The sequence below is a fragment of the Lycorma delicatula genome, chromosome 1 (assembly GCF_047948215.1).
Source record: "Lycorma delicatula isolate Av1 chromosome 1, ASM4794821v1, whole genome shotgun sequence".
Classification (NCBI taxonomy): domain Eukaryota; kingdom Metazoa; phylum Arthropoda; class Insecta; order Hemiptera; family Fulgoridae; genus Lycorma; species Lycorma delicatula.
This window is the reverse complement of record NC_134455.1, coordinates 78,533,456-78,557,611: the sequence shown is the minus strand read 5'-3', so window position 1 is coordinate 78,557,611 and position 24,156 is coordinate 78,533,456. Positions and strand designations below refer to the sequence as shown.

Genomic DNA, 24,156 nt, shown 5'->3' with positions numbered 1-24,156 from the left:
CTCTTAATTACTTATTAAGCATTTCCACACACACACACTACAAATCATCATCTCATCCTCTGAAGCGATACCTAACGGTGGACCCGTAGGTTAAACACAAAGAAAAATATTACTTATTAAGAAAAAAGCAATATTCACGTCAAGTGAATATTGCTACGAGTTGTAACTTGCAACTGGTTATTTAGACAATACAGTATTGGTAAAATGTTTCAGTTCTTTTCAACTGTTTTTTTCAAAATGCAAAGCCGTCGGGAATTGGGGGCATGAACCTGCTGGATCCGCCACTGCTATTTTTTTTTTAAATTCAAATTTATTGATTTAAGCATTTAAAAATTTTATTAAAAAAATAAGGTTTTTTAGGGTGAAGATTTTTTTTGTGAAAATTATATATCATTATTCTTATTAAATATATTCCTAATGTTATTATTTATATTTATTTATTTTTTGATAAAATTAAATCTTATTCAACATATAATACTACGCTTCGATACTTCTTTCCATCTCTTCTTTCGATTAAAAAAAATAATTCAATTATTCACCCTAATACTTATTCTACCACGACAAATCTAACGATGATTATAGATTAAATATTTCATGAGATATAATGAAACATATGTTTGCACATATATTAATTTTTATAAGACTGTTTCAATATTTTAAATGTTACGAGACCTCTAATTGAGAAATAATAGAATCCGGAGAAGGCTATATTTTTTCTTAAAGCAATACTTTCCCTATTTATTCAAAATAGCTGGAGAATTGGAAGTTATCTTTATTACATAAATAATTTGTAGAATATACAATTTGGACACGTAAAGTAGGCGAATTCAGTCAGCCGTTCAACAAACGACATTTAGCTAGTTTTCGGTGCATGTAGAAAAATGGAACCGTACAAATGAAGTATGTAGAGAACATAGTAAAAATTATTTCAGTAAGTTGTAGAAAAAATATCTTTTAGAATATATTAGTTTATCATAATAATTTTGTTTATTTTTTGTTACTCCTGATTTATTTTTTGATAAAAAACAGTTTTTCTAATAATTATTATTTTTAAATTAATGAAAGAGCTGATGGGTTTTGTAGTAGTTGTGAATTGTCATCTATAGCCAGTGATTAATAATATAACAGAAATTTAGTTACCTGACCAAAGAACTGTATTAATATCAGTAATAATAATAACAATAATGTGTTCCTGTAATTTTAGTTTGACCGAAATTGTTTGAAATTTATTTATTTATTTATTTTTTTGTTTCTTTTTCAGTGTTGTTTTTTTCAAAAAAGTGGATATCAGTTAATCAGTACTTGTTCTTGTTATCCTTTAAGATTCGATTGTAACCAAGGTTGATTTTTGATTTTTCTTTTTACTTTTTTTTGTAGTAGAAACCGAATGCGGTGGTTAAGTTAAAGTTTCGTTTCAACATGACACGCACTTCCACTTAGCTGCTTTTACTCCGGCTGATTGCATCTATCGGTCGATATAGCCGGTCGGTGGGTCTCTCGTTCCCTCATTCTCTTACTGTACAACCTCTTGTCTACCTGGTCAAGTGGTCACGGTGAACGCTATATTATAGCTCAAACTGGTGGACTGACAATGAATGTTTTGACCCCTCTCACCTACCGTCTTAACCTTACTTTTTCCTTTTTCATCATCATCATCATCGCATGCATGTGGTTTTTTCTTTACAGTTCGCTTCTCAACTGTAACTTCTAATACTTAACAGTACCTTACATACAAAACCTAAGTTAAATTTCTTTTTTTTAATAATATTTCATATATTTATTTTTTTAATTCGATTCTGAAATAATTATTGTTATTGTAACGTTACGTAAATTGGTTTGATCAGATTTTTCTTTCATCATCCAAAATTTTAGAAAATTAGTTAATTTTTTTTCAGGATATATTATCTTTTAGTTCATCCTAATATTCCTTAATGTTTAAAAAAATAAATTGTAAATTAATTTTCGTTTCTTTGTGTTTCCGTAGATAAAAATAAAATAATTATGTTAATTAAATATTAATTTATTCGCTAGTTATAAAATTATTATTTTATTTATATTACGTTAAAAATGATTAGTCGGTTTAGAAAAATTCTGTTAAAAATATTAAGGTAATTATTTTTAAGTTCTATTAGATGGTTCTTAATAGTCATATTATATTTGTTAAAAACTACAATTTCTTAAAAATGATCAATTAAAGGAACAAGAGATAAATATTAAAATTTAAAAAATCATGACTGCAAAACATGTAGACATGTAACCAGTATTTTAAATTATTATTAAAAATTGTTTTAATTTTCTTTTTAACTGACGATGACGACTGCATTTGAAAAGCTTTGTAAACTATATTCTTAAAATGTTTTAATTAAAAAGAAAGATTTCTCCTACAAAATACTAAAAAAAATTTTGAACGTTACCATTTTACGACTCAAATTTTATCTCTTAGCCAAATTCAGATCTCTTAGTCGTATTTAGTTAATTTATATTTTTACGGAATATTAGGCAATTTTAGTGAGAAAGTTCTTTAAAATTGATCTTATATCTTATTTAGTAAATGATTTTCTGAAATAAGAACAGCTTATTTAAAATTAAAATATAATTCTGACATTTTATTAATTTAACTACTTTTAGTATTACGTAAATGATTTCTTGGTCGGAATTTTTAAAACCACTCTATTTATTCTTCTAAACCTTAAAAGTTTTGAAATTTGTATTTATGTGCGATAATATCTTGTTCATAAAAATTTTAGTATTTAGAAGCAGATAATGTTAGCTACTCTAAGTTTGCGTGTGGTTTTTGTACATACAATGATATTAAAGTATGGAATCGCCTTTGTATTTCAAAACTGAGGAATAGTAGTATGTAGATTAGAAAGAAGTACGGATCTACATAGTTACAAAATAGTAAATTATGGTGTTTTTTAATTTTTGTCCGCCATCCGCCAGATTGGATCAAACTTTTTTTTAAGAAATAGAAAGGTGAACATGAGATACATGATTTTAATTTTAAATTTTACTAGAAAAAGCTTACCGTAAACTGTTTTTCGATAAATTCCTTCATTTTAGAGTTAATACCAATCAAAGATACAAAAACTGAAAAATAAGTAATAAAACGGTAGTAATAAAACGTGATAAAATGCCCCGTAGCAACTCTTTTATTTCGTATTTAGCTTCATAATTACATCCAATAAGAAATTTTAAACAATTAATGTTGGAATTAATGATCGAAACACTAATAGTATCAATCTTCACAATAATCAAAACGGTTCGGGTCTTTTCGGTTTTTCTCCCACAACGGTATTTTTACGTTTTGTACTTTTAATTGCTCATATTATAATTTATACTTATAATTATAAAGATAATCTAACCAGACAACCTACATTCGCTTCGCTTGCTAACCTTGACTAGTAAGCTAAGGTTTATATTTGTTGTTATATCTGTATTAAAATTTGTGTAAATATCTACCTGTAAATACCATATAATTATAACATGAGCAATTACTAGTACGTAAGGTAAAAAAAAAAACGATTGTGGGGAAAACAGAAAAGACCCAAAACTTCTTTTAGTATTGCACTTTTATTAAAAAAATCGTAAAGTTTGTAATTTAAAAATAATAAATATTTGTTCGTTTTATCTATTTGTTTACTGATTTATGATTATGCAATTAGTTCAATCAGATACAAGAATCATCAGTCAAGATTCTTCGGATCAGGTTTTTGTGAAGAAATCATCTCCAATTCTGTAGCTTAGTATTGGATAGGCCACTGTATTTTAATGATGAATGCAACCTTTAATAGCCTGGCATGGGTTGCGATTATTCTTAAAAATGATTGTAATTACCGCTTTCAGGATTTCGGTTGAAGGAGATAACAAATTAAGATTTTCTCACGCTATACAACAAAAGTCGCATTTTTTTCACCACTCGTTTTTATTTATTATGTCTACAACATGTTTACTTCGTAATACGTCGACGGTTTAACGTATTGTTGAGAAAGGATTTTAAATAAGTTTTTTAGATATCAATTAAATAACATTGACTTGTTTACGAATAGAATTATCTTTATCGATTTATTATTTTAGTTGATGACACTTCTATAAATCGATGTGATAATTATGATGTGTGAAATAAAATAAACAATCTAAGAAGGAAAGAATAGACTTTTATTTATTTATTTATTTATTTTTTTTTTTTTTTTTGTCTAATTGTTGTAAATAAACAGACCTTATGCATACCCATTCACGTTTAAGAAAAAAATAATAAATATTAGTTGGCCTTGTGTCAAAATATTCATAGCTAAAACGTTTGTTTTCTGTCTTCCGGTATCATCTTACTTATTTTAAATTTACAAATAATTATTTATAAACTGAAATATATCTGACTTTGAAGTACGTTCTAAATATTATTAAATTAAATAGATTCAATAAAAAATGGAAGGATTCATTCAATATTTAGTTCTGAAGTCAGTAAAATTATTTCGTTTTGCATTATTTTTATTTATTTTACCTTTTTAACTACCGGGTGCACAAAAAAGAATTCGCAGTTTTAATTTGTTATAATATCACTTGGATGAATTGTACATTTTTAATTTAAGGCTGAAATCGTAGAGCTAAAAGGACAATTTTAGTTGCTGACATGTCCGTAGATGATTCCTTATCTTGACAGTGCCACTAAGCAAAGATGGCGACTCTGAACATAAGGGTTTCTTTATTTTTCAGTTTTCTATATGCTAGTCTGCAGTTTTTAGTTTAACGTAGATTTCTTATAAAGTTTAATAGTGTTAATCCTTTTCTTTTTCCTGTTTAGCCTCCGGTAACTACCTTTCAGGTAATACTTCAGAGGATGATATGTATGAGTGTAAATGAAGTGTAGTCTTGTACAGTTTCAGTTCGACCATTCCTGCGATGTGTGGTTATATGAAACCCAACCACCAAAGAACACCGGTATCCACGATCTAGTATTCAAGTTCGTGTAAAAATAACTGACTTTACTAGGACTTGAACACTGGAACTCTCGACTTCCAAATCAACTGATTTGGAAAGACGCGTTCACCACTAGACCAACCCGGTTGGTTTAATAGTGTTAATCCAAGTGACAAAAACTATTTGTTATTGGTATAATCAGTTTTAAACGATCGGATGCCAGTGCAAAAGAAAGATTACGGGACGATCAATGGTATATAAAGAAAATGTTAAACGTGTCAGGGAGTCTCAAAAATTCTTTTGAGAAAGCCGGTCACGAACTAGAGATATCGGTGATGACAGTGTGAACTGTTTTAAAGAAACGCTTACATATGCGCTCGTATGGTTTACTGCTGTTACAGGCTTTGAAGCCTACCCTCTGTGTTCAAAATGTTGCCGCATGCAGACTTTCTTGATCTTATTGTATTTAGTGACGAATCAACATTTCATCTTAATGGCAAAGTTACACATTATGACCTTTCTGGTGGAGGGGGCTAACAACATTTTCATGCACTGTTATCATTCGTAAGAGATTCTCCAAAGTCAACGTTCTTTTCGCTTACGCAAGCGTAATAGGGAGTTGTTTATTTTTTCATTTGCTGCGTACATGGCTATTTCCTCATTACAAGTTGGCTAATACAATTATGACAACAAGATGGTGCAAATCCTCACTGACGTAAATATATGAGATCGGTTGATGACGTTTTCCCGACCCCTGCGTTCGTCGGTCTGGACAAAAGGACAGCGTTTATTTGTGATGACCTCAAGGTCACTCGATCCGATACCATATGATTTTTTCCTTTGGTGTTTTATAAAGTATCTTGTGTTTGTGCCTCTGCTACCTACTAATCTGCCCTATTTTTTTGAGGCACAGGATTGAAGCAGCTGTCAATTCCATTATTTGCTGATTAAAGTATGGGACGAACTCTCCTATCGATTGGATGTATGACGGTTTATGTGCCGGATGTATGTATAAAGGTGCCCAAATTAAAGTCTTACAGAGAAAACTGTGATAGTTACTATTTCATTTTATTTCTGACCGTAAGTCAAAGTTAAGAGACATTAAATAGCTGTAAAACCCTGATATTCTTTTCTGAACATTCTGTTCTTATATGCTAACAATTGGAAATTATTCTTTTGTTGTATTTTATTATTATTGTACTATTAATATTTTTTAAATATGCATCATATATATATATATATATATTTGTAAGTTTGTTTTTGTTTTTGATTCCTCTGATTGTATATTAAATAAATGTTATTTGAAAGGGTATTTTTTAATTTTATAAAATATTTAACCAAAAGTATAAACTTTAAATGGATTCATAAATTGCCAGAAGAATTTTATAATGACGGATTGATGCTGATACAATCATTTATCTCAAGGCAATCAGTATTTATTTGATATCTCAATTTTACTATTTTATACAAGAAAATTAGTTAAAGTGTGGTAATAAATAAATAAAAATTAAATGTAAATCAAGGTTTGGGCTCAAATAACCATGATCAGTTTCATTTTTAGTATTATGACGAAGGTCATCATGTTTCTCAATTATTTTTTTTCTTTTTAAAGTAAATATTGACTTATTTTTAAAATAATATGCGTTACAAATTTAGAAGCCTTTTTATTTTAAAGTTAGTTACCTTAACATTGATTCTATATTCCATTTGTTTGTTTTATTTATTATTTTTTAAATTCCAATTAAGATTTTTTAATAGAAAAATTACTGTAATAATTTTTTTGGCAATAATTCTGAAATAATCACAAATTGCAATTTATTAAATATCAGTTAAAAAAAACTAAAATTAAGATGTTTTTATGATATAATTTGTTAGCGTATATTTTAAAATTACGTATGAACTAATCGTATACATGAAATAAAGGGACTGTACCACTCTTTATAAGACTTTTTTTTAATCCTGCCTCCCGGAATCAGACCCCCAAATAAGCATGAACACTGTTCCGGGTGATGCCTTTGTCTGTAGCCGCCAGATGAGACACCCCCGAAGGGCCGGCCCCGCCGGAACTTTTAGCTCAGGAGCTTTAGAGTCACAGCACTTCGTCACCACCGCCCACCCGTGCAAGCAAGAGCGAACGGCAGCTCCATACAGAGCTGCCCCCTTCCCCTCTCGCTTACCCATATTTCATTTGCAGTATTACCGACACAAAACCCGTTACAGTGTCACCGAACTGCGTAACATCGTTCCAACGATGGTCCCTGCCTCTAGATGCCCAGTACGGCAGCACAGTCGCGACGTTCCTCGTCCCACCTCGGGCACTGAAATATCACGTATTCCGATGTGTCTAACTCCCGACAATAGGGTCAGAAGAGGTCTTAAGCTCTTCTTAGTCCACACAGGTATGAATGAAAGACCCCATGGCCGGTCAGGAATTGTGTCAAACTCTTTATAAGACTTAGATAATGTAAACTTAATTAGTATTAATTACTCTTCTTGTGGATAAGCTTTGTTTTTTTCAGATTATAAGTCTTTATCAAAACAGTAAATAAATAAATCAAAAGTTAACGTATGATGTGGATTATCATTATTATGGTGTTTTGGCTGATATGAGATTTTATCACTTATAACATTAAATTTTTTTTAAAAACATTTCATATTCCTAAATAAAAAAAGTTCGTTGGTGATAAAAATTTATTATAAAAAATAATTAATTAATAATTCATGCCAATGAGCTTTTAGTGCGGGCATTTAAAATTATATTTTATAAACGAATAGTTTCTAATATAGCTCGTGTTAAATTTTCCCATTATACAGGAAAGTAATGTCTTCATTTATTTTTTAATATGCTAAGACTGATTATTTGTTTTTTTCTTCTATTTTATTTGTTTATCAGGTGCGTTCATAATTAATTCTTTACGTCGATCTCGTTCAAATCCTGAAGTAATTAATATATTATTCAAATCTTTGTATTCAAAAGATTTAAAAAATATTAAACAACACGTTATTTATATAGTTTTACACGATAATTTATATAGTAAAAATAAAATTAAATATTTGTAACTCATACGTCAACAAATACAACAAATATTTCTTTAATTAGGTAAAAATTAAGTAATTTTGTTATATGAAAATATTTTATTTAAAATATATATACATATATAAGATTATTTTTACTTGGATATATTAATATTTGGAGTTTCAGCTTTGGATAAATTTTCACATTAAAAAAAAATCTTCTTTGTACTATTTTTCAAATGTTTTGTCCAGATTATTCTTTCTTGCAGAAGTTGTTACTAATTTAAAAATTAATTAATACCATCGGTGAAAAACTGTAGTTATGTAAAAGCACTTTGATTTGTCTCGTCCAGTAATGGATATGATAATTAAGTTTTATTGCTTAGATAATAAATACTTACGTGATCTTAATTAAAGATGGTTTCATTATTGAAAAAGTCATTATAGCAGTTGTAACAACAATAATATTATGTCATGTTTACCGAAGAAAAATATTTCATAGGTAAATGTTAAAATTATGGATTAATTATCGAATAGCCTATAATTATTTATAAGATATTACTAGGTGCTTAGTTTTAAAAATAAATAGATTTAATTGCTTGGAAAAATGTATTAATATTGTTATATAAAAGCTCTTTTTTTTTTTTTTGTTTAACCTCCGGGACCACTGTTAGGAATTGCTTCAGAGGATGAGGTGAATGATTTGGATGAAAATGCTATGGCATTTTCACACGCACTACAATGCTTGACCGGGATTCGAACCCAGGACCTCCGGATGAAAGGCCAATACGCTACCACTCGCGCCACGGAGGCCGGCATTATATAAAAGCTAGACGAATTTAGCGTAGTAAAAGCTGAAAAAAACGGTTGCATTACTTAAAAAAAATTTTCAAAACTTTTTTAAAAAGAATTCAAAATATCCTCACACGAATGAATTAAACGAAAATAAACTGTCAAATTTATATTTACAGTTTTTTTTTTTATACTTTTAATTATTTGTTGGTTTATGTTTCTTTTTTTGCGGCCTCGAAAATAATTCTTTCCGTATTTTAACATTTAAGTACAAAAGACTTGTTTTCTCATGGTTTATTCCAAATGTTTGACAACTTTCCTTCATAGAATTGCATATACCGACGAGAGCCTAATATTAGTTTTAAACTGGGGATTTCTTTAATTTTAAAATTATCTGTATGATACCAAGAAATAATTTATTAAAGTTAAAAATTATTTGGTTAACAAACGACTGAGAAAGAGAAAACAGGTCAAAAATTAAAGTAGATAAAGTTAATAATTCAGATTCCCATGAAAGAGTCCTTTTGACATTTTAATGTTATAAATAAGTTTTACTAAAATATAAATTTCTGCTAATAACAGTTTTTCTAACCCACTAGGTCGGTCTTGTAGTAAACTCGTCATCGCAAATCAGCTGATTTCGAAGTCGAGAGTTCTAAGGTTCAAATCCTAGTAACGGCAGTTACTTTTATACGGATTTGAGTACTAGATTGTGGATGCCGGTTTTCTGTGGTAGTTGGGTTTCAGTTAACCACACATTTTAGGAATGATCAACCTCAGACTGTAGAAGACTACACTTCACTTACAATCTTACATATCATCCCCATTCATCCTCTGAAGTAATACCTTACGGTGGTTCCGGAGGCTAACAGAAAAAAGAGTTTTTTCTGAGATTATCAGTTTTTCTAATAGTATCAATGTCGCATCTCTTATTTTATTGACCTTTGAAATAAATTGTTAATACGAAATAGTTTATAAATATATATTTTAAATGACAAATAAAGAATTTATTTAATGCGATAACTTTTATTTCTGAAGTGTATAATTATGTACTAACTAATCATACATACGACAGAAAATGACTGTACCACTCTTTATTAGTTTTATAAACTAATAAAGTTTTATAAAAAATTATTTTTAATATATTTAATTTACGTTTTAATAAGGCTGATTAAGTACAATGAAGGGAAATAGATAGTTAGTAAGCCGCCAATTAGCATTTCCTTCATAATACGTACATGCTTATGGTGCTGCAATCAGATCTGATAATATTATGTTTCTTTCATAAGAATCTCATAATGAATTACATAAATTGATCCTATGTACATGTTTAGTGACCATAAAAACACATGCTTTATATTTACGTAAGTAATACATACACGTATATACTGTATACTGTATATATATATATATATATATATATATATATATATATATACTCTTAAACTGTATTATATATTTATTTCATTACCCTACTCAACAAAAACCATTATACATATTAAAAATTATTTTTTTCAATATATCATTTTATTTTCTTTAATAATTTCATTGTTCATACGTCGTATAGTATTATCTAATCATCTAGTCGAATTTACGAGTTCATACAAGGGTTATGATTTATTTCTTTTTTTCTGAATTTGCTGTAGGGAATAACGGTCAATAGAAAATTTTAATCTTTATTATGGGGAGCTCACTCGACAATTTTTGTTAAAAAAATCAATTTTTAGTTTTTGATAGTTTATATTTATATGGATTAACTCATATCCAAAAAAAAATTCTAAATATAAAAAAAACTCTTACTTTTTACGTGTCATAGCTGCTACTTTAAACATAATAATAAGACTTTACTCATTTTCCTTTATTACAACTATGCCCTAGTAGTAGAAACACTTTGTGTAAGTAGTATAATAAAGCAAAAATACAGAGTGTAAATTATTTTCAATATAACCACCTGCCATCCCTGAAGTTGTTAATCCTGTATCTAAAGATTCGGCAGATGCTTTCTTGTTACTAAGTGTTTTATCGGTATGATACAAAACTAAATCGAATCTTTTAACAATTTTTGTTCGAAGTGAGATCCCAAAAAAAATTTTTTTAGTTTAGAAACTCTTAAATTATATGATAGGGTGCTGTTGGAAGTGTTAACGATTTTAAATTTCTTGCTATTGAATTGGGGGTGAATACTTTGATCAGTTTGGCGACATTGATGAAATTAGAGTAAAAAAGTTGAAAAAGAAGCTACAATCATGTATAAAGAAGCCAATTGGAAGTTAAGGAAGGGAATGGATACTGAAAATGAAGAGGAAAATCCAGATGACAAGTCATATAGTGCAGGGATGCACTAAAACAAGATTTTAAGGCACGTTTTCCGTAAATTAGATATTTTTAACTTTATGTTCCCTTTTCATTAGAACCATTCAACATGGAGGGATGAAATTTTCTGAGGATGTATGTGGTGTATTAGTACAGCTACTGACAGTTTTTTTGGACATGTACTCCCTTTCGGTCTTAAGATAACGAGGCTAACAATTCAAAAAAAATTGGTTAAAATAGGTATTATATAAAAAAAGTTTCAGAAAATTACAATTACAATTTAGTAATATGAAAAACTGTCAGCAGGTGTAATCATGTTGTATTTAATTGTATGCAAAATCAAAGCTGTAGTTTTCTACAAGGTGAGAAAAAAGAACTTTAGATACGTACGTATTACTTACTGGTAAATTACCTTTTTCTGATAACTTATCACATGTTTTGACTAAAATTTCTAGTTGAACTGGTATTTTTCATTAGCTTTTTTATTCAGAAAAATCTCCTTCTTTTGCTTTGTTACATTTTCATTTCACTGGACTTGATTTATGTATGAAACACCCACAAGAAATCCTAATGATACTCTCTGATTGCCTATTACCTATTAGTTTATAATTGTACTTGCCAACTATGAGTAATGATTTTCCACTTAGGGGAAAATGACCAAAGAATAGCAGTTTCATTCAGGAATGGCAATTTTTAAAAATTATCCCAAAAGAAATGGAGAATAAAATATATAATTTAAAGTTATCACTTTTATGATGGGTTTGAAATTTTAATTAAAGGAAAAATTCTTTCAAAATAATTTATATCTTCTGTGGAAATGAAAAAATTATTGCAACATCAACTTATAAAGCTGCTATTATAAACTGTTATTCATAATTCAGTGCACTAGCTAATTATTTTATTGTTAAAGAATTACTGTACAACGCCCAACGTTCTTTAAATATTTAGATACATTTTTATTTAGAAATATCAATTCATCCAGACATTATGTTGTTTCTTTTCACGGCTATTTTTATTTTCTTACTTACTTTATACAATATATATATTTTTTTTAATTGAACCATTTCTGATTTAAATAACTATCACTTTAAGAAAATGGACGATAACTGAAAAACAGTAACAAAAAAATCGCCCAAATTTGTCGAAGACAATAGAAAATATTACTTTTTTAGGCGACTAAAATTTATTCTTTTTAGAAGTTTCACTAGATCTTAAATCGAGTTCGGCTAAGAAGTAATTTAATGAGGAAATTTTTTTAAAAATAATTTCTTTTCTTTACGAAAAGTTTTAATAATGAAATGAAATTATGTAAGTTTACAGATAAGTGGCAGGGGAATGAATAAAACTGTCACAATATTATTATATATAATTATTGTGAAGAGAATTTATTATTAATATTTAAGCTCAAGGAAGGATGAATTCTAATTATTTTAAGTTTTCTGAAGTTGTACTAAGGTAACAACACATCTTTTATTTTCAAAAATAAAGTAAATTTTGTAGTACGTGTAAACAAGAATTGTTTTGCGTTATAAATGGTAATAATAATAAAGTGAAATAAATAATCTCTTACAAGAACCAGTATAATGAATATTATGGTTTTAGCCGTGTATTAGTGGTAGACATAACTGGTTTACAAAATTAACGGTAACATACAATCTAAACTAGTGCATCAACTAAAATGAAACTTTTAGTAGCAAACTGATTAAAATATAGGACTGTATTAAGCGTACGGATATTTACTACGAATCAATCAATCAAGTAATTCTTATCAATACAAATAATAGTCGAATTAAATACGAATTTACCAATTATGTGTAAACCAAACAACATTACACAAGAACCATCAACTATGTCAGCGATTCAAAATTTAATTTTCACTTGTGTGTCCCTTAATAATTATGTTTTTTAATGAATATTACCCTTAAAATTTCCAAATTATTTGTGATTTGTAGTTTTTTCCAAATGTGATCTAACGTAAAAGAAATAAAGTAATGTAAGTAAATAAAGTAAAGAAGAGGCGTAACTGGCAAGAAGTAAAAAAAATCGTTTTTTTTTTAATTTATTCTCTGTTTATTTTTCGATATTTTCTGAGTCATTTGATATACAATTCATAATTATATGTTAAAAAATAAACTTTTAATATTTTTTTTTTTAAATTGCTTCACAGCTGTTTTGCAAATGACGCCCAAATTTGCCAATAAAACTGGTAAATTGCCAGTCAAAACTGATCTTACTCACACAAAATTTCTCTTCCATTGTCTCTTTTCTTCAGGCTATAAAGCCAGAATTTCAAGGTTTATCTGATGATGAAGATTCGTTGAAAAAATGTCTCCATGGACAGGCGCAGAACTCCGAGTCTGTCAATCATATAATTTGGAACTGGTTGTCAAAAAATATTTTTGTGGGAAAGGAAACACTTTTTGAGTACATGCTGGAGTGTCAACATTTAATAATGTAAACATTGTGAAGTTCTGCAGCATCCTGAAATCAATCCGGTTATTAATACTGTAAAAATTTTAAAAAAGATTGACGGGTAATCGAGGTGGAAAAAACAGTTCAAGAAATGCAGAAAAAAGATAAACACAATTAAAAGGCTAAAGCTAGAAGATCAGGAAGCTAACACTGATGACCAAGATTTTAAAGCTGGGCAGTTTTAACGGGTAACTTAAAAAAACTCGTTTATGTAATTTTTTAAATCCCATTTTCAAAATTCATATTTTTCTATATTTATGACTCATCTTAGAAACCACAGAAGTTAACAACTTAAATTTTTTTGTCATTATTCTTTATGTATATTATTTCAATACATCTAGAATTATGAAGACATGTGAACATATCCATTAAAAAAATAACAATTCCTAAAAATATGAAGAAAAAAATTATAACAAATATTAATTTATATTTCATTAGGGAAGAGGTTTATAATTATAATAGTATCTACTTGGAATACCCAATATCTAAAAAAAAAATTTTAAGCCTGTAACATAATTAGTTCCTGAGATAATGATTCTTCAATATAGCCAGAATTAACGTAGGATAGGCAGTTACGACTGCCCTTAATAAATTATTACGGTGAACAATACATACATTTTTTATACGTGAAACAAAAAAATATATATTTTAAAATTACTAAATGTAATTTGTTAATTATTTTTCATTTAAAATTTTTCTCAGTATCTATTTTTCATGAGCTTATGAAAATTTAATTAGTATTATAATCAGTATTCATTGAAAACGGTTTGTTTGTTTGTTTTTTTTTTTTGTATTCTTTCAGTAATATTTGATGTGTTGTTTTTTAATTATACATTCAAGTGATTTTTCACGATTTACTTTAGATCTCTTTGTTTGTGATGAAGCTGTTCATAATAATATTATGTGACAACTGATATTGGGTATCTTGTTTTCATTATTACGTGATTTCATTTCTATGGAGGTTGTCGTGGTGATGAATAAATAAAAAAATAAAAAAAAACACCAAAGCTAAGTTAATATAACTTTTCAATTAAATTTAAAATCTTTCTAAACCAAAAGAAAAAATAATAATACAAATTATTATTTATATAATAGTAACTTCTTTTTTACTTTAAGACAAAAAAATCTGATGAGAACGCCACATGACTTCCCTGTACACCTGTTAAATTACATACACACATTTTTTTTAAAATAAGTACATAAAATTTTATTTCATTAATAACTTTTGATATTTTTTCATATTTTTGTTTTATTATTATTGAATTATATTCATCGTAATTTGTTTTTTACTATGACAGGTTAATAATTATTAATAAATTAATATATTTAAATTAAAAAAGGAGATGAAATCGGATTCGAACCGATGTGCCTTCCCCTAAGATCCAAATATTTCATTAATTAAAATTTTCTTTCTCTGTAACTGTGAAACCAATGAAAATAAGTACCACTTATGATATATCGTTTAAAAGCTCTCATTGAGGACTTTGAGGGTAGGTGACGTACAGACATCATGCTGAAACTAGTCAAAATGGATATTTCCGTTGAAATCTGGAAACCGAAATTTTTCGCAATTATAATACTTCCTGGTACTTCATACAAGGACGTAAAGACTGTATTATTACAAATCGATTCAAAACAAGTACGTTAAAAATAACCAGCAAGTTTTATTCAGTTAAATTTTACTTGTCGAAGATATTTAACGATTTCAACAAAAAAAATATCCCAATACGGTTACTGATGGATGTATTAAAGACGTAAATAAAATTATACACTATGACCTACTCATGCTTTAATTCATTTTAAGCTTACATCGAGATTTAAAGATAAAATTAATTAATCATCCCATTCCACCAGTTAATTTTTCCACCCCCAAATGCCTCAAAAAATCTTTTAAAGTAGCTAAACCGACAATGGAGGAGATATTTGCGAAAATTGCAATAATAATATGCATTTTTCGTTGCCAACAGATTTAATCAAAATATATTCAAACAACAATTTGTCTCTGGATATTGTTGTTTACAAAACATATTCCAAACCAGTACTATCATTCATTATCAGCAGATTTATTAATTATAAATAAGTACAGTTTTATTTTTATCTTTAAATAAGTTTTTTAAATTGTAATTTTAAATTATTAAAACTAAATAATTTAACCAAGAGTGTAACTACAAAAAGAGAAGTTTACGATAGATAGTATTACTCCACAAAATTTAGTGACTTTAGTAGATGAGCAGAATGAAAATAAATCCCTGGTCCGGCGACTAGCTTTTTGTTGCGTACAACGTGATTTAGCGTACTATATATCCTCTGCTGTTTTACAAATAGTGCCAACGCAATTTCAGATACCCCAGGTAGACAAATCTGTGTGTTTATGTTCACTAAAATTTGATAGCTAATAAATAAATCACCTACTTTTTATACATGATCAACAAAGAAAAGATCCAGAAAAATAAAATGGTAAAGGAAGAGCGATCGTTTTGAGATTGATTTTTAGAGTGATAAAATTATATATAATTAAGGGAAAACTGATAAATTATAATGAAAATATGGTAAAATTATTAAAAATCTATAAAAGAGAATGAAACGGAAATTATCTCTTGTGATGTAGAATGATAACTATGGTGGTAAAAGTATGATGAAAATGTTAATTAAGCGAGTTGTAGGTGTATTGGTAGCCAAGGCGAAGGTAGAAGGATAATCTACGTGAATATGTCTGATCCGTCCAAAGCGATGAGGCTATTTTTCAAACAAATCATCCGCATTTCTGATACATCATTGTATTAATTTCCTATTTACTTTTTTTATCTAATTTATTATCTCATTTAAACGCTATATATTCTGAGTATACTACATAGGTTTTTCTTTTCGTAAATACATCAATAGTTTTCGATTATTTACTATATGATTTTAATCAGATACTGATAATGAATCGAATAATTCTATTATTTTCCGAATATTATTATTAAACTTAAAATTAATTGATAATGATATCGATAGTAGGAATTACCGTTTTTGTTATGTATAAAATTATATATAAATGCAAGATGCTTGGGTGCCACATTATTGAGAGAATGACTGTTTGAAACCTAGTAAAAAAAAAATCTGACAAAGTTGTTTATACTTTCCAAGCGTTGGTAATTTATTCTTATTAAAGTGAGATCATTTTGTCGTATCCATGATACCGTACACTATAATTCCATTATGAACTATAATACAAAGACTCACATTTGATTTGATTCATGTAGTGTAGTTAAACACAAACGGTATGTCTTAACAGCAAGTGTTGGAAATGTTCATCTTCCTAAAGGAAGGTCGGAACCCTTCGCATCATATTTTTTGACACCCATCGTAGGACATCAGGGCTAATGGAATTCATCTCAAGAAATCCACCTCCAGTATTGCCCAGTATTTTTTACGGGCCACACTGTTATGCCTAGGAAGTCAAAAGAAATCGATTAAAAATTCTGCAATAAATAAGAAGATAGCTTTTTTACATTTTTGGGGAAGGGGATAGTTGAGGGCAATTTTTTTTTTTATGTTTAGACAAGCATGTACGCATGCACTGAGCTTAATATAAAGTGGGGTTATGTTTGCAAAATTTTGAGTTTTATTTACACCACCCTAACAAAGAAACAATCTACACCACCACCTTGGAGATATAGTTTCCAAACTTTTACATATAAATTGCTTCATATACACGAATATCTGTATTGAATTACATCAAAATCGTTACATTTAGTGATAAGTTATTAAGCTTCAAACACGCCAACACACGTACACACTACATACGTACGTACGAAAATTGACCCCCCCCCCCCCCACTCTTTGTCTGCTTGTTTGGGATCACGAAACGTCGAGAAATGAAAAAAACCGTATACCATTTTTTGGTTGATTACCATGCTTTCCTTCTTGCAGCATAGCTCTAGAAAGCTATAATGCCAGGATAGTAAAACTTAGATATGTTTCCAATTAACTGATATTGACTTTTCTATCCCGTTGGGGTACGATACTCGTAAAGCAGGTTTGGACCGATAAATTGTGTAATCTCTGTGATTAAAGCTATTAATTTTACTGGTTTACAGTACACGTATAAATTATTTATCTTCCGTATTCAAGTTTCTAATGATAAATATTTACTGGTTTATTTTGGAATTACTAAAAAATAATGGATTTATTTGCTTATTAGAATTCAAAAATTTGTACAAAACGAAAATACGTTATCACTTATTTTAATTTACTTATATTTTTAAAAACATAATAATGAAATTCATATTATATATTATTATGTATGAATCTAATTACTACCATCTAATAATAAACAAGGATTATAATCGTTAAAAAAATTAGTATTTTAAACAATAGTGACTAATACTTAAGTTCTTTTAAGAGTATACCTATAAGAAAGTTTAAAACTGGATGCTGTATATACTGTACCGGAAAGGACAAGAAGGCGGTTGGGTAATGACAGCCTTCACTTCCGGCGACTCAATCATCCGGTAGACTGGAATACCCGCGCCGACCGGCCTGCCCGACCTGCCATCAAAATCCTATTAGCCCTTCCTTACCCCACTCTTTTTCTTCTTCTTCTTATATTCTCTTATTCTATACTCCTCTGGTCCACGGACACCCTTTGTCTTAAACAGACCTGGCCACACGCTATGCAAGAAAAAAAATTCATTCAATTTATAGAAGCAGACAATTCCTGACATATAATAATGCCTTCACCATCTGAAATAACTATTTTCTTTAATTTATTCGCTTAACATTTCGTTTTAAGCAAATTTCATCAATTAAATTTCCGTTATTCAGTCATATTTAATGGATTCGAAAATTCGTGTAATTTATTCTTTTAACAAAATTCGTGCAAAGATTCCAACAAAATCCAGTTTTATTAAACTTTACCATTTCTATTTAGACATCGATAATTTTTTTTTAACATGATTATTCATTGGAAATAAAGTATCTGCCTTAAATTCCTTCTTTTTACTTTCCTGTCATCTTTTAACTGAATTCGTTTATATGTCTTCCTTCGCATAGCTGTAATGCAAGGGACCCAAAAAAAATTTTTAGAGATTGTTGGAGGAGTCGATCGTGGTTTAAAATTATAGATTTTTTAATTTTTAAAACTTTTTTTGGTTTATTTAAACAAATAATGAACTTTTACTAATAATTTTATAAAATAAAATTTTATCATATTCACCCCACCACAAAAAAAAAGGTTACTTTTTATTAGTTGTTCATTTTTCAGCGAAATTTATTTTATTTCTTCCATTTAAAGTAGGAAAATTAAAACATTTTCTTGGAAAGTAATTTTGGAGGTTGAGGAAAAGAAAAAATACAGATTTTTAATTTTTTTTTTGGTTTATTAAAACATATAATGATAATTTTATAATAAAACTTCATCATAGATTATCCCTACCCCAAAAAAAGAAATCTTAGTTAAGTTTTGTCATGTATCATTATTTTTCTACTACATAAGAATAAATAACAAGTGCTAGGAATGTATTACAATGTTGTTGTCAGCTTGTTTTTTTGATTGGACTTCATACATTTAGTGTTAATATTTTCTTTCTTATTAACAATCTTTAGCATTCTATATCCAGCTTCAATTACGCAATTATAGACCGCGTCATAATTATTTTTAAAATATTACTATATGATTACATAATAAAGATCTTAATTATTAATTTTATACCATAATAAATATATGTATATTAATATTAAGCTACAACAATTATCCTTCTATTTAAAAACTATTTAAAAGATTTTTTTTTTACACTTATGAGTTCACTTTAGTTTATGTAAAAGAAATTATAATTAAGGCACTTGAATTCATATTGCATTTAAACGATGCAAATACTGTACAGTGAATACTTTAATGCGATAATGAATAGTGAACCATTATTTACATATTGTACTTTTTTTTTAACATGTACGAGTAATATACAATACGTATAAAAAGTTGTTTTATCTTTTTGTATTTTCTATTTACAGTAGTTCACTAAACCGAAGAAATCATATTGAAAAAGGGTTTGTAAAAGAAGTGATTTATATAATATCTTTGTGGAAACGGGAACTATCTATCTGACATATAAAAGCCGAGATCTGTAAATTAAAATTTTATAATAAATTTTTAAAAAGTATAAAAATAATTAACAAGGTGTTTTTATTTTATTTTTTGAATGATAATTAAATTCAATCAGTTTTGAAACAGTATTGTTAATCGAACACCAATGATCAAATTTACACCGTTAAAATGGATATAAATACCTATTTTCAAGTGTTCCTGGCATCTTATATCTATAGAGTTATTCTACAAGAAGGTAGTATGGCATTCAACCAAAAATTGGGGTTTCGATTTTTTTGCTTTTCTTGACGTTTCATGGCCCAGGGACCCCAAAAACAGGTAAGGTGAGGGTAGTGTTCATATGTGGGAGACTAGTATTTATAGAGGAATTTGTTGGTAAAGGTTTGGGGTCAATATCTCCAGAGGGTGATAATTAGATAATAGATAATTTTTTAGGGTCAATTTTCTAAAAATTTTTCAAATATTACCCCGCTTTATATTATGCACAGTACACAAATTCTCCCCTTCCCCAAAAATCAAAAAGGCATCTTTTCATTTATTACATGTTTTTAACCAAATTTTTTTTTTGTCTTTCTAAGCGTAATAGTAGTGAAAAAAATTGTTTCTGGGCAATATTGAGGTAGGAAACCCGATCAAAGTAAAAGTATAACGATTTTTTGAATATTTTAACTTTTTCATATATCATTATTTTTCCATTGTATAAGAATAAATAACCAATGTGGAAAATATAACAACTTTATTGTCAGCTTTTTTTTTTACTTGTCATTTAAATGAATTAAGATTTTACAACTGAAAACCCTTTTTTTTATACAAATGAAAAGATATATATATTATTATGTTAATAATTTAGTTATTACCAATTTTTCTACTCCACAAAAACTTTAAAAATACAGTAATTTGATTTATATTATGAATTCACAAAAAAAATTAAATAGTTATTTCGTTGAACGAAATTACTGTTATTTTGCTATGTTACTCGTGGAATAGTAAATGCTGTTTATTTAAAAACTGTTTTTTTTTTGTTGTTTTTTTATTCCGGATTGCACACGTGTAATCGAACCTGAGATGAAAGAAGAGATTATATAAGATAATTTCTTCCGTGATAACGAATTATTTCTGCCTTTATGTTTTATATAATAGCATTATTAAATATATTTATTTTATTGATGCTAAAGCAGTAATAATCTTGTTCAAAATTGGTTAGTTTCTGTAGATTCTAATATTTTAATTTTTATAAAGCGCCCTAAAATTTTGATGCAAAAGACAATGTGTCCCTTGATAGAAAAAAAACTTTATATGATAAATTATTATCAAGGGTATCATTGTTTAGAAAATACGTAAAAGTTGTTGGCTGATTGTTTTCCATTATCATTTATTTCAATTTACCTATCTAAACGTTATGTCATTTTAGGTATTCCTTTTTATTTCTGTATTTTATCTTTTTATAAAACGTTTAATTTTTGTGTAATACTTACATATGATGATTATTGTAATCATAATTTTAAATTATGTTACAGATTTTTGGCTCTAAGTCGGAATTGCAGTTACATTCACAACTACATATGCGTGAGGTGAAACCGTACAAGTGTACCCAATGCAGTAAGACGTTTGCCAACAGTTCCTACTTGAGCCAGCACACACGCATCCATTTGGGCATCAAACCGTACCGTTGCGAGATCTGCCAGCGCAAGTTCACTCAACTGTCACATCTCCAACAACACATCCGAACTCATACAGGAGACAAGCCCTATAAATGCAGACATCCCGGTTGCAACAAGGCCTTCTCCCAGCTCAGTAACCTTCAATCGCACTCGCGCTGTCATCAGACGGATAAGCCGTATAAGTGTAATTCCTGTTATAAGTGTTTTGCGGACGAACCCGCTTTGTTGGAACACATCCCTAAACATAAGGAATCTAAACATCTTAAAACACATATTTGCCAATACTGCGGTAAAAGTTACACGCAGGAAACTTATTTGACAAAACATATGCAAAAACATGCCGAACGCACCGATAAACGACCGCCTATTATAGGTATTCCACGCGTTACATTGGATAATCCACATTACTGGCCGAAAGTATCGCCGGATACAGCAAATAATTTAGTAGACGCCTTCAGCCAACACGAGACATTACAACAGCAAGGAAACGGCGTACTATCCGATCATCTCCACCGAGACATGAACGGTGAAGATCACAACACAGGACGGCCACCCGCACCCCCACCGACTCCAAACGCCTCCTCTCCTGGAAATTACCACGATTCCGTCATCAATTCGAAGAATAATACTTCATCCGCTTCCGCCTTTACTCCCATTCAGTCTATGGGAATTCCTCCTCATCATCATAATCACCACCTTAATCATCATCAGATCTCTGACCCGAGGCCCGCTTATTTATCGTATAACGCGATAGCTTTTCCCGGTGCAAAGGTCGTCACTTCTAGCGGACAGATTCAAAGTTTAACCGGTGGTGTTCAGACTTCTGTAGCTATGGAAATGCCAAAAACGGTATCGGCCAACAGTTTTCCTAATCAACTTATATCTTTACATCAGATCCGGAATTACGCTCATCAGCCCGGTCCTACATTAATGTCTACCGAACATCTGATTCAGGGTTTAAAAGAGAAAACACAATAATGGCACGCCCCCATCACGTACCCGGGGTAAACGTGACTGATTCGTTAGTGAAGTGATCGATAATTATTTTTGGTGATGACAGGATAATTATGGAAATCGGAATTGTAAAACTTGTGATGTGACGATCGGTGCTCTTGGCAATAATACTACCTCTCAAAGGTTTAGCAATATTGACTTATGAGTGTGTAGGACATGATTTTTTTTAGAAAACATTTTGTTTGATTAAAATGGGTTCATCAACAAAAAGAACAGCTTGCTGTCCGTTGTGATGTGATCGTTTTTAAAAATATTTTTTGTGTGATTATGCCTACTTTCAGGATGTTTCTTTAATATATCCTGTATTAATTTTAATATTTGATGTAGTTATTAAGCATATTAATTTAATGATTTCAAAAAAGGAAAAACATTTAAATTCGTACTTAAAAAAAAATACGATAAAGGAATCGAAGTATTTTCTTAATTTCTTGTAAAATAATTAATATTATTAAAGTAATAAGTAAATTATCGATGATAGATTGTTATGTGGACAAAGAGTGATACTGAAAGCGTGAACGTGTGTAATGTCTGCAATCATTTTCATTGGCTTTGTACGATAAAAACATGCGTGTAGATTGTATGTAAGTTAACAGTATGTTGTTCCTCTTTGTTACTTAAACGTCACTTGTAAATAGAAAAAAGTATTGACATTTTGAATGCTTTCTCATGTACAGTTGTTTTTAAGTTTTAGGTTTTTTTTTGTTAAATTTGATGGTCGGTTTTGTTCTATATTGTTAAGACAAGAAACCGTTCGTATTAATATTATTATTTTATTATTATTATTATTATTATTGCTATTATAGTTATTAATATTATTATTACTATTATAATTATTATTGCCCGATAGAAATTTTAATATTATTTAATTAAATGTATACTTTTAAATATGGTGTTCATAAACAAAAACAAAAAAACTTTTATTGTGATTTTTTTTGTTTTTATTTCCACACAAGGTTGTGGGGTAATTATTATAAAATGATTATTATTATCATTAAATTTATTTTGTATAAACTATAAATAAATAAATAATAAAACGATTTTAATTAGAACGGAATAAAATATGTCGCAAATATAAGTTTTTGTGTTCAAATGATTGTTGACTACCAATAATATTATTGTCTATCTTTGTGATATAATCAGCTGAGATTTATATTATTAAATTTTAGTAAAAAATCATAAATTTTATTACTTTTTTTTGTCAAATGTTTTAATTTTTTCAATACATTATCATTAATACAACTTGTATTATATTTTTATATTAAAAAATTAATCTCGTTGTTTTTCGAATTATAAAAGTCATCTACCTTTTAAGAGTGATTTTACAAATTTATATTTCAACAAATATTGTTTTTTTTTTATTTGGCTTACTATGCACATTGGATATATAGATGTATTTTTAAAAAATAATATAAAACTTGTGCCATTCTTTACTATGTTTCACATTCTGTAAAACTGTAAAAAAAAAATTAATGATTTCCACTCTTTTACTATAGTGACCTTGACTGCGTAAAACATTCTCCGTACTAGACAACAGTTCATTCAATGTTCCCAATTGTACAGCATAAAAAAAAATACTTTTATATAATCAAACTATGACACAGTTAATCCAACAAATTTAAGTTTCGTTACATATTACCATTTGATTTATTATTTTTAAATAAAACAAGATAAATTTTTTTAATTTATTTATATATTTTCCTTATAATATTTTTAATCCCTCTATGATTGTTTGAAAAACCGAAAGATCTTTAGAACATTATCTTTTTTTGCTTGTACGGTGGTTAAAAAATTGTTAATTATTTTTTCTTTTTAAAATATATCAGTGGAAGCCATGTTTAAGTAGTTTTTTTTTATATTGAGATTAGAAAGCAGTAAAAAGAATAT

General features: G+C 28.5%; 1 protein-coding gene across 1 annotated transcript in view; it reads left to right on the top strand.

Moving 5' to 3' along the window:
- The window catches only part of LOC142319475 (zinc finger protein rotund-like), a 131,972-nt gene extending 108,993 nt beyond the window's left edge, over positions 1-22,979 (top strand). The window contains exon 3 of the mRNA XM_075356799.1: positions 21,115-22,979. Within this exon, the coding sequence (XP_075212914.1) occupies positions 21,115-22,236 (1,122 nt within the window). The 3' untranslated portion in view covers positions 22,237-22,979. The remainder of the gene's footprint in view (positions 1-21,114) is intronic.
- The last annotated feature ends 1,177 nt before the right edge of the window (positions 22,980-24,156 follow it).